Source organism: Carettochelys insculpta, chromosome 1 (assembly GCF_033958435.1).
Source record: "Carettochelys insculpta isolate YL-2023 chromosome 1, ASM3395843v1, whole genome shotgun sequence".
NCBI lineage: Eukaryota > Metazoa > Chordata > Testudines > Carettochelyidae > Carettochelys > Carettochelys insculpta.
In genome coordinates, this window is record NC_134137.1 from 315,411,820 (window position 1) to 315,424,537 (window position 12,718).

The following is a 12,718-nucleotide window of genomic DNA, read 5'->3' on the forward strand; positions in this document are numbered from 1 at the left end:
TCCCTACACAGAATAAGCAGCTATGTAGGGCATCTGAAAATTTGAGGCACTACTGGGTCATAATGTGCACCCATCTCTTTCTATTCCGGTTCAAAATTTTGAGGAGTAAGGGGACTTCGAAGTTGCCACAGCACTTTGAAGTACCAGCAGGTGCACCATGGCTAGACGTGTGCCAGTACTTCAAAGTTTAAAACTTCGCAGTTGCAGCAGGGGGGAATTTGCTAAATGAAGTGCTGCCTATGCATAGCAGCACTTCATTAGTAAATTCCCAATGGCCTAATTACCATCCTTCCTTCAAAGGAAGGTGGTAGTGTAGACACAGCCGTACATTAAATAGGATTTTGTGGGCTAGTCTAGGAACCTAGTCGTCATTTATAATATTGTTTCCACGGAAATGTATTCTGACTGCCAAACAATCTGCTTATAACTACAACCTTTGCGTAGAAAACCTGTTCACATGCAAGGGACTTCCCATATAGACATCACTTGATGCACAAGCAAAAAATCATACCTGGATTTTTTTCTTCACTTAAAATGTGGTTTCACTTTTAATTAATTTAAAAGTCTACGTAATGCATGTGGTTTGTAGATCTAGAAAATAACCCATGCAATCTGTAGACCCGTCTAATACTATGGCTTGCAGTACTCTAATCTCTGTCCACTGCTTTCAAACAAACAAACAATCAGCAAGTTACTTGGAACAGGAAGTTTAGGTGGCACTTTTTTCTGTATTTCTAGATCTATTTTTAGATCAGCTATTCTCAGAATCACGTTGCTACCAGGAGTGCTTACAAAAATACTATTAGTAAGGCAGCGATACCTAAGGAAAAAGGAATCTTACCTTTCATTCGCTATCAAACTCAAATCTATCCAGGAGACATAAGCTCCAACTACTTCAAGGCACTGGCATGTCAATTCTGCATTTGTATACTGATAATTTTGTAAGATTTGGTACCATGATTCCACCAAGTTTGGAATACATTGTTCCCTCATTGTGTCTTTTAATAAGGTGTTTCTACGAGCTTCCTAAAAACACAGGAAGAGCACATGATTTTTTTTTTAACAGATTACTTGATTTTGCATATTCACTATCAAATGTAAACACTTGGAACATTTTAAATACTCATAATCCGCATTTTTAATTTCCTTATTTTATTTCCCAGTGGTTATCAACTTTAGAAGCTTACTCAGATTAAGTAGCCCCAAAACTGCACCAACTTTTCCTCTGCTTGGCAAAATCAATATGGTATGCTCTCTTTCCTTCCCCCTTTCCTCCATGCAGTAATTCAAACAATTTCCAGTCAACAGTTTGCTGTTCTAAAAAGACACTCACAAATGCAAAAAAGGAAAGTAGAAAGACTTCCAACCCCCGGACCTCTTCCCACAAACTGCTGAATATAAACTACTGCGTAATTTTTTTAAAGAAGAATCTTCCTGATTAAGAATACAATTTTTTTGCTCTGCAAATAACATGAATAGCCCTTAACCGCCAAATAAATATTAATATAACAATATAAAAACACAACTTGCCTCTGATGTATGAACTACATCCCGGTCCACCAGCTCAGCATCAACAGCCATAAGAATTCTGAGGTACAGATCTACTCCTTGAGGGTTAAGGTCTACTACTGACAGAATATCAAAAAAAAACTTGGGCCATTTTGTGAGATATTCAGTGACAAACAGCAATGCAAAGACTTGTGCTGCTTTGTTCCGAATAAAGGTCTTCTCTGGTTGGGGATTCAGCATCTGGGAGAAACAAAATATTTTCTTCATACTCCTTTTACATGTTGGAGAATAATTGGCTAATTTGGTTGTCCCTGTACTTAGTCATCCATGCAAACACCATCTTCTATTTCACGGTCACACAGGTTATGTGAAATACAAACTTGCAAAAACAACTTTTTTCCCCCTAAGTCTCATATTTTAAACAATGTTTTTGAAAAAGATTCAGCTTAAAGACAATGTAAATGCCTTGTAGGATATGGACAAAGGTGTCCCATGCAGTGGTGAAAAGGAAATAATGTAATTTTTGGCAGCTGTCTTGGTAATTTGGAAAAAGAGAGCTTTACAAATACAAAGAACACAATTGGTGCTCAAGTCGTGCTGTTGTCACCCCAACTGGCTGCTGGTTGCGAAGGTGATGAGAAGCTGCTCTCAATTCTCCTTTATTCAGAGAACTAACTGGTCAGGTTCCCAATTCCCCCTTCCACTACTATATTTTTTCCCCTCATCTCCCTTCACTAAACCCCTATGCAGATAGCCCAGGGGTACACGAAGTAGGGGACAAGCTCCTGGCTTGGTAAGGTGACTGCATTGGTCCCCACAGCCCATAACACACTGGCCGCGGGGAGCCTCCCCCAAGATGCCACTGTGGAGCAAATGCTGTTGCCTGAGGGCGTGCAGGACTGCCTTCAGCCTGGTGCCACTGCTGCTTATCAACATGGTGCAGCTTGGGGTCACCACCTCCCTGCTCTACAGCAGCACCAAGTTCCGTGGACAACAGAACAGTAAGGTCTACGCCTACAAGGTGGAGGTGGTGATGCAGCTGAGCCCCTGGGCTCCTCCCTTTGAGACATCTCCCCCAGCACCACTTGCCATTTAGGGCATCCCTTGAGCCCCCACATATGCTCCTGGCATCCTTCCCCTGAGCACCCTTCCACCTTCAGGGAACCCTCTGGAGCCCCACAGCATCCCATCCCCCTTCACATCCCTTCCTTTGGTCCTCCTACAGGTTGATGAGTCCCAGCAAACTGCACGGCCAAAAATTTCCAACAAAAAAAAAAAAAACACACACCACACACACCAAAAAAAACCCACAAACTTTCCTTACTGCTCCTCTAGCAACCTTCTGAAAATGGAAACTAATAACCACGTATACCGGCCCAAATTAGCAGACTTCAAACAAGTACTGGCCAGCCTTTCACTTGATATAACTAATTTTAGAGAGCACAGGAGATTAGCAAAATAAATTAGTAAATGTTTATCAACTGCTATAAGGTAGAAATGTGCCCCATACCTGCTCTACTATGGAGAGAGAGGTGGAATCAGAAAGGTAGAATCTCTCTTCGAAAGAGGAAAGAAGAGGGATCCTGCCATTTACCCCATTAGTCTAACTTCAATCTCTAATAAATGACAAGAGTATAATACATCACGATGCAACTGCAGCTTTTTTCAGGAGTTTAGCAAAGACAAACAAAAGTGGAAAGATTCAATTAAGAATTAAAATGTATTTAGAGTTTGGCTAAATTATGACTAAGATGGATTCTAGGTAGGTATTTATATTATGCATCATTGGCTAAGAGTTTACAATAGTCTGTAGATCAAGAAGGGAGAGAAATTTAGTGAGGAACCAAAGGGACATAACTGGCAGTACAGTCAAGGGAACATTCAAAAAAAGTCATCTTGGAAGTGATCCAAGGATACTCTGCTTTAGTAAAATAGAAAAATTCTGACAGCCTTATTGCTCGACATTTATAGCTATACTGGACAATACTCAATATACCAGAGACATAACAAGCATTATCAAAACAGGTGTACTTAAATCTTTTCTGTCCACGACTCCCTCACCCTCTCAGTAGCCAGGAATTAGGGCTGATGGACAGAATAAGGGTGCTCCCACTTCAGGCAATGAGAGAAGAGGCTAAGTTAAGTTACGCACTTAAAAGGGAAACCTTTTATGTTCCAAAAGAGTTGGCCCAATTGAGTCCTTCACAGAGGTACAGGATGGTAAGAAGAAAACAGAGCTAAGAATTTAAAACATTATTTTACGCATGTTTAATTACAAACTTGTTTTCAGCACAAGTTTCAGAAAAAAATACAAAAAACTTGAAGATAATGTTAATCGTCTCTGAATAAATTTTTTCATCAGGTAGCTCATCTTTTTCAGGGGCACAAAAGTAGTAAGCTTTAAACCTGGCTTCCTACTGTTAATCTGGTATTAGATAATACCCCGGTATAACCTTACTGTCAACTATTTTTGTAAAAGAAAAACTTGTTAATTCAATTGTTGCAAAATAGAAATTTACCTGAGCTTGTAGCCATGTTATGAGTGTTTCTCTGATTAGCTGCTGTTGGACTTCAGTAAGTTCAGAATACCTGAAACAAATAATTCAGATTAAAACGGTCCTATGTCAGAAGGCTTCCTTACTTCTAGCTCTAAAGACTAAAAAAAGTCAAACTCTAAACTAATTAGTTCTCTGTACTGCCTTCTTATGCAAACTGTTTTGTGCAATCTACAAAAAAATCTTTTTGCAGAAGGACTTATCTTAACTCCTTGCATATCTGAGTTCTAAGAAAAAGCTTTAAATATTTTTAGTGACCTATTTAGTGAAAGCTAATCTGCATGAAATGGAGCAATTTTACTTGATTGTGTCAAGTTGTTTTTCCTCCTACACTACACTATGACACTTCCTTCCAGTCTTCTAATATCACCTTTGAGACATGCTTAAAAAAAGGGATTGTCCGTTCTGACTGGGATTAATATATGTAAATAAGATTAAAAATGCAATTAAATTGCTACATACATAATATTGTCTTAATTGGGATTACTTAATTATGAGCGGTTATTATAATATTGCATTTACATCAGTTAATCCAGTAGAAAAAATAATATGATCATATAATTAAAGCTTTTATCACAATGCATATACATAATGGATGTGCCTACACAGACAAGTTCTGTCAACAGAACATGGCTTTTTCGACAAAACTCCAATGCATCTACATGGCTAAATTGCTCTTGAGAGTTTGTCCAACACAAGTCAGCTGTTCTGCTGGCAGCGAAGACATGCTAGGCTGACAGTACAGTTTTTTCAGCGAGGAATTTAATTTAGACTTTCGCAAGACAAATAAGCAATGAGACGTATAGTTATGACACCCCTGCTCCGCCCCCACGAGCCTCTTTCCCTTTTGCAAGAATAGGGTTGCATCTACATGGGCAAGTTCTACTGACAAAACTCCAGAATATATACACAGCTAAATTGCTCTGTTGAGAGTCTGTCCACAGAAGTCAGCTGTTCTGCTGGCAGTGTTCTCTCTGCTTCCAAACAGGCATAGTGCCTCTGTCAACAGCGTTCCCCTGTAGACAGTTTTGTCAACGGACAAGGCTTGTGGTTGCCAGGCAGCCCTGTTTGCAGAGCTGCCATTCCACTGTTCTCTCAAGAGGCCAGTGCAGTCTGGCAGTTCTCTGTTGACAGAGCAAGTTGTGTGTAGTGGCAACGTGTGGAATGATGTTCTTTCGAGATTTCCCTGTAGACAGTAACTTCTGTTGATAGATGCTTCTAGTGCAGACATAGCCATTCTGTATTTGCTGTATGTATTTGTTTTTACTTTCACTGTACTGTACTTATGGAAAAAGTAACTAAAATTTACTTATGGTTAAAATGCCGGTTATTTGAGAGTTCTGGATATCAGGATTGATAGAGGCTGCTGCGTAGACATAGCCACTGGGGCCAAATTAAGATTGCACAAGCAACCATTAATCTGCCAATTTGTAACTTGATTGCTTCACTTTGCAACCTTAATTTTTTTTTTTTTTTTACACACACACACACACACACACACACACAAGCACCTTAATTTGAAGCAAAGCACCTTCATAAATAAAATCTATTTCCCCACTATTTAAGAATAATTTTACATTCTGAAAAGTAACATAAGCAAAACCTATACTATCTCCAACAAAAATCATTTAAAAAAGACAACACACTTAAGAGGTAGAGTAGAAGTTAATTTATGTAAGATGAATGGCAAAAGTAGAATTTATAAGGCCAAGAATAAGACTTCTCAATGCACTAATATACACTGCAGTAACAAGTCAAACTAGCTAAGCAAAAATGGGCTAAGTGTGAATAACCAAGTTTTCACTGTCTAATTTTAAAAAGTAGAAATATTTTTACATTAGCAATAAAACAATTTATTTGCATTCAATGCAAGTAGGAAAACAATTTGTAAGAAACTTAGAAGAAAAACATCTCACTTGAATTTAATTTGATGTTCTATAACTTGAAAGCAGAAGAACTTGATGTGATCATCACTGGAATCAGAAGAAAAAAAAGTACAATCAACACAATGGAAACAAGGCAACCCATTTCCCCAGGAAGACCACAATCCTTAAACTATGCAATCAGTTATCAATTCTTGTGATGAACAGTTTTGACAGAGAAAATGATGCAAAAAAAATTCAGGAGTATTTGACCAGTCAGAAAAGCATGCACAGTCAAACACACATTAACAAATATACAACCTGTTTTGATTTTTTTTCCTTTTTAATAACTAATTTGTTATGCTACCTTGCTTATTCATTTGTTTTAGATTACTATAGCACCCAGTTAAGGGGAATTTAGTTACAGAATATGACAGTTAAAAGTTCTGTATTATGGTGCAAAAGGAATATTTCTTATAGAATATTTTTAAACATCTCAGTGGAATTCATCTTGGCTTCAATGAAGTAACTAATGGAAGTATTAGTTCGGACGGTTTATAAAAAAATAACCATTAGCCCGGCATCAGCTTTAAACAGTATTTCTACTACTACTTAATTTCATTTATTACAAACTGATTGACGAGATGGAAAAATCTTTATAAGCACATTCAAAAAAATAGTTGAGTACCATCACTGTAAGTGAAGCATTCAGAGAAAATTACAGTTTACCCTTAAAACTGGAGAGGAACTGTAAAGAGAGCCAAGACAACTTTCAACAAAATATGAATCTGAAGACTTCAATACATTCCACAGTAAGAGAATTAACTGGAATACAAGATAATCCTTAATAGTCAAACTGTACTTTTTGTCACCCCATCTTAAGACAAGTGCACATACAATGTTTGCATCAGTTAGAAAGTTCAGTTAACACCATCTCCAGGCTTTACTCACCTAAACCACAAATCCCACCCCTAATCCCCAAGCTTTACACCTCATCCCACAAGCCCTCTCCCCCTGTATCCCCAGGTTTAACCCCTTCAGCCACAAACTGAACCCCTTCATCCCTAAACTGCCATCCCACCCCCACCCCGGATTTATCTGCCAGGACACCCTGTGCCCTGCCCATCTCCCCCAGCTGCTGAGGTATGAGGTGGTGGCCTGGAGCCAGTGCCCACCCTGCCCCCCTCACAGCACAAGTGCCAGGTGCTGCAGGTGGGCGCTTCCAAGATGGGGGCAGTGACAGCTGGGGAGGGAGGGGAAAATCAGCTGGTAAAAGAGCCGCTGTCTCTTACCACATTGGCTGTGGCTCCCCACTGAGGCTGGAAAGGAGGGGCCTGCTCTCTGCCTGGCTCCTACCGGTGAATGCGATGCCTGGAGCAGGCGGCAGCAGCCCTAGGAGGGTGAGGCCCCACTAGACTGGGAGCAGAGAAAACAGCACTGACCATGGCAGAGGGTGAGCTGGCTGCTTTCTTCCCCACTCTCCCTGGCAGTCAGACGCCACCTGCCCGCAGCTCCTGGCAGTGGCTGGTGGGAAGTGTGCTGCTGTGGGGAAGCTGGGTTCCTGCTCTGCTCCTCCACTGATGCTTCCTCCCTGTCCCCCGCTTGTTATCCTGGCTCCAGCAGGGGAGCCCTGTGGCTTCCTCTTTCAGGACTCCCTGACTGCACTGACTCCACCTGCAGCTCTGGAGGCTGCTGCCACAAACAAACAAACCTATATTCAGTTTTAACTGCAGATATTGTTTAAGTGGCGGCAGCCTCCTGAGCTACAAGCAGAGTTAGCAACAACATTGCTCGAAGCTACAAGTGGCTCTGGAGCTGCAGGTTGCCAACCCCTGATCTTTAGCAACAAAAGGCTCTAATCCTCTCTGACACATTATGTACTCAGAGCAGAGCAAATACTCCATTCCCTCTTTGTTTATTCTTGAGTTACTAAATTTCATGTACCTTACACTAACCATTCTCCCAAATGACAAATGCCAGTATAAAGACTTCAGTATGACATTAAAGATTCAAAACTTGGGTTCACACAAAAACTTAAAAATTGTTAGATTGGAATCCAAAAAGCCAGGTCATCAGCAGGTCTTCTGTGCAAAAAAGACAACTATTTCAAAATGCTTTATAACTCAAGAAGGTAAGGGTACAGAAGCAGACACCTCCCTTACCCTCCTTCCCTCAATTATATTGAGGTATTCAATTGAATTATTGAATTGAAGTATATTGAAGTATGAGTATTCGCTTCTAAGAGTCACTTTTATCCTACTGCATAAAATGTTGAATTAAGGTTCGGGGTGGGGGTGGGGGGTGTAATACGCATATGCGCACACATTTCAGAACCTTAATTCTTCAACATTTTATGCAGTAGGATAAAAGGGACTCTTAGAAGAGAATACTCACAAAGTAATACTTTAACTTTTTGAGATGCTCTACAGTTTAAAAAAAAAAAAAGGCAACACTTTAAAGAACTGAAACAAGCAAATTTAAAGATGTGATTAACATCCAAAATAACCAATCCAAGGCATTTAACACAACTTGAAACAACTTGTAAGTGACTGTTCATGTCAATTCCAACTAGGTACGTGCGCACTGTTTGCAGTTGTCAGAAGATTTTCGCCTAGCAGTACCCAGTCAGTTGTGGTGCCCTGTTGCCCCCTCAACCCGCTGTATATAGAGCCTCCTCCTCACTCAGCTCCTTGTTGTAGGTTCCTTCTCGTGCCTCAGGCAAGCGGTTTCCCTGGCTCTTATCTTGTAAATTGCTGATCATTAGTACAGTTAAGTGTTAGATCATTTAAGCATTTTTCTCTTTGTTTAGTGGGGAGTAGTTCAACAGGGCATGCATCCGTCCCAGGGCTTTACATGGCATGCTTCATGCCAGACATCTATGTCTACAGGAGATCTCCAAGACTCTTGTCTCAAGTGCTTGAGGGAAGTACAAACAGACAAGTGCAAAATTTGTAGAGGTTTCTGTCCTTGGATGAAAAAGAAAGAAGGACTTTAGACAAACTACTTCTCAGAGAGTTTGCTTTGCACCCTCAGCTGTCACAGTTGGGTCTGGCTTCAAAACTAGCTTCCTGGGTGTACAGCGCACCATCCTTGGGTGAAGGACAGCATGGCCCTGCCAAAAGACCCTCCATCCAAGATTCCCTAGCACAGATGCCCTCCAGGGTCTAGGACTGTACCTGTAAACTCTAGGCACCATTCACATTCCTTGGTGCTGCATAAAAGACAGAAGCAAACAGAGAGGGGTAAATTGCTTATGATCAAGGCTGATGAGGCAAAGGGAGCATCCTCCCACTCAACACACACTGCAATGTCTCGACAGCAGCCGGCACCATCAACTCCAGCCCTACAAGAATGCCCTTGGATTCCCCACCGTGAGAGCGCCAGATGGGGGATGTGGATACAGCCTCTCCATCCACCACATCTGACATGGCAAGGGACCTTACTGAAATGATAGGCCAGCATCCCCCATCTCCAAGGGTAACCGCTGTGCAGCAGCCAGGTCCTGCTTCTGTCAGGGCATTAGCACCATCCAGAAGCAAACCCACCATGATTCAAGCCGCAGTCCCCCCTCACCTTGGCACCATTCAACCCAGGACCTCTCTCCCTGGCCCTGCCATCCTGCACTACGCAGAATGCTCCTCAGCCCCCGGTCTTCAAGGTCAGGTTCAACCTCAGATTCTGAGCTAGACTGCTTTGTGTCTGGGTCAGGAGCTGGCACCATTCGACGCGCTCTCACTGTAACTGAGTGCATAATCCCGCCATTGATGCCCTTGGCTCCTCAATGGCAGGCCACGACCCCATTGCCTTTCTGGACACCCTAGACATACCACCAAGCTTAGGGTCCCAGTTCCTGGTCAGTCTTGAGGGACATCAGACAAAAGAGGCACATCACTATGTTTCCTTGCTAGGAAACCCCCCAAGAGGCTCTGAACAATATATTGGCACCCAGCCTGGCACTGCAGATGGGATGGCCATAATCCTCCCAGTGACTACCACGGAGGTCACTTGGGAATTGAAGCATCAGAATGACATAGGGCCAGTTGAAGCATTGTCATCATCTTCCCAGGATGAAGTGGTGGCAAATTCATCCACCTCCTTAATGGCTATGGACAGCAAAGGCCCATCCAAAGGTACTAAGGTTGATCTATAAGCCGAGGAGGTCACTGAAGAACTGAACCCTATGGTAGAAATTCTCATCCCAGAAGGACCCCCCAGGGTGGCATTGCCTTTTATTAAGGCAATCACTAACTCCTCCCCTCTCTTGGTGAGAGGAATGGAGGCAAGAGAAAATATTTTGTCCCTTCTAAGGGATCTGAATTGGTGTCCCTTCACCCATAGCTGGCAATACTGATTGCTTTCGCTGCATCCACAAAGGGGAAGCAGGGCTCCATTCCTAGATCAAAGGAGGCTAAGAAGCTATACCTCTTCAGCTGTAAGGTCTATTTGACAGAGGGATTCCAGCTGAGAATTTCTAACCAGAACAAAGTCCTTAGCCACTGAAATTTTAATTCTTGGGCCTCCGTTGCAAATTTCAAGTAACTCCTTCTGGTGGAGCCTGCTCAGAGTTTACAGCTCTTCTGGAGTAGGGGAAGGTCATATCCAGGACCTCCAATCACATTAGAGGCAGCAGACTCAGTGATTTGCACAGCGTCCCCGGGCATTGTAATGCATAAAAGTTCCTGGCTGCTGGTCATGAGACTTCTGCTGATGTCCAGTGGTACCATTCAGGACCTGATTTTGAAGGAGTGGGGCACTTTATGGAACAAACTGATTCCAGCTCCACAGCTCAACAGTAAGGTGGTGTTAAAGTCATTAAGCATCCATACTCCAGCCCCACAAAAGGAAGCCCTTTAAGCTGCAGTCTCTGCCCCATTATCATCAATCCCCACAGAGGCAGGGGTATAACAGGAGGGGCAAGCGCAGAAACAAATGCAAACTGAAAAACTCCTCCAATAATTAGGGGTAGGGTTCAACTAAGCAGTCCCTGAGCCCTAAAGAGCCCTTTTGAAAGTGTGTTCAAGGATGATGCCCAAGTTTCAATTCCGGATCCTTCCCCAGTGTTTGGGGACTGGTTATCCCATTTATATTGTGCTTGGACCGAGATCACCTCAGATCACTGGGTCTTAAGCACAGTGGAAACAGGATATTCCCTCCAGTTTTCCACCTTTCCATCCTCCAATCTTCTCTCCCCACCCCTCTTCAGGGACCCTTCTCATGTGCAACTACTGTTACAGGAGGTGCAATCACTCGTGCAGTCAGGAGCTGTGGAGGCAGGTCCTTCAGAGGTCGGGGTATGGGACTCTACTCCTGTTACTTTCTAACCCGCAAAGCCAAGGGTGCACTGCAGCTTATTTTAGCCCTTCACAACCTCAGTTTATGAAAAAAAATAGGGTTTTTGCATAGCATCCCTAGCCACTATCATAAAGCTGCATCTCCTTCAAAGCAAATGTATTTCAGTTCCAAAAAAGATAACATTGCAGAAATGTTTTATATAAACAAACAGGGTGGTGCTCACTCCTCTCTGTGTAGCAAAGCTTTCAAGCTCTAGGAGCTCTGCATTGCTCACAAAACATGCCTGGAGACCTCGTATCTGCCCAGTGCTCAGAACAAGTTGGCTGACAAGCTCAACTAGTGCCTTTTGCTGCCATAAGTGGTTCCTTTGCCCCAATGTCACCAACTCTATTTTCCAGAGGTGGCGGATTCCCCAGATAGTCATCTTTGCAAGGCACCAGGATAGGAAGTGCCGATCTTCTGCTCTTTCCTGAGTCACAGGCCTGGGTCCCTGGCAGATGCCATCCTCATCCCCTGGAAGGACAATCTGCTATATGCATTCTCACCATTTCCTCTCATCCACCAAGTCCTGCTCAAAAACACATCAGGACAAAGCAGCAGTAATCCTTACAGCCTCATGTAGCCCAGGGTCACACTATTTAGAAAGGTCAGTGGACACATCAATGCCTCTGCCTTATCTCCAGCCCCACTCACTCAGGACCAGTCATCTCAGAACTCCATCCTGGAGTCACTTCGCCTCACAGCTTGGATGCTCCTTGTCTGAACCCATTGGAGCTAGCATGTTCAACAGCAGCCAGAAATCTTCCTAGGCCACAGGAAGCCCTCCACTCAAGCTATGTATCTTGCCAAGTCAAAGATTTTCTGTCAGATCACTTTAAAGAGGTGCTCAGCTGATGGAAGCCTCCGTTGCAATTATTCCAGACTTTTTCATTTAAGAAGAGGGACTAACAGTGGCTCCAGTAACGGTGCACTTGATGGCTACCTCAGCTCTTCATCCAGGTTTGAGCAGATGTTTTGTTTGCTGATCCAGTGGTAGGCCATTGCCGGGACAGACTTTATGGCAGATGAGGCAGCCAATTCCCCAGTGGGACCTAAACACATTACTATCTAAATTAACAGAACCACCTTGAGTCTCTAGTGACCTGCTCCCTTCTGTCTTGGAGTTTGGAATTTCTAGTGGCTATCACATCCACTAGAAAGGTATCTGAACTGACGGTCTTAACTTCAGAGCCACCTTATACAGTATTTTGTAAGTACAAGGGCACAGCTTCAACCACACACAGCCTTTTTGCCTCAAGAGGTTTGTTCAATTTTTCCATGCCAAACAGAACATTTGCCTGCCCCCTTTTTTTTTTTTTTAAATCCAAAGCCACGTGGATCTGACAAAGAACATTCCCTCCACTATCTGGACATTAAGTGTGACCTCACTTTCTGTCTGGAACTTACTAAGCCTTTCAGAAATATACCCAGCTGTTCATTTCTATTGTTGACAGAATGAAG

The 12,718-nt window shown here is 42.7% G+C and overlaps 1 protein-coding gene across 3 annotated transcripts in view; it reads right to left on the bottom strand.

The window, feature by feature from the left end:
• The window catches only part of XPOT (exportin for tRNA), a 63,292-nt gene that overhangs the window by 35,445 nt on the left and 15,129 nt on the right, over positions 1-12,718 (bottom strand). For all 3 annotated transcript variants that reach the window (XM_075013682.1, XM_075013672.1, XM_075013690.1), the window contains 4 exons: positions 5,981-6,037; positions 4,029-4,098; positions 1,531-1,749; positions 842-1,026 (listed from right to left, as the gene is read on the bottom strand). In XM_075013682.1, coding sequence (XP_074869783.1) covers positions 842-1,026; positions 1,531-1,749; positions 4,029-4,098; positions 5,981-6,037 — 531 coding nt within the window. The remainder of the gene's footprint in view (positions 1-841; positions 1,027-1,530; positions 1,750-4,028; positions 4,099-5,980; positions 6,038-12,718) is intronic.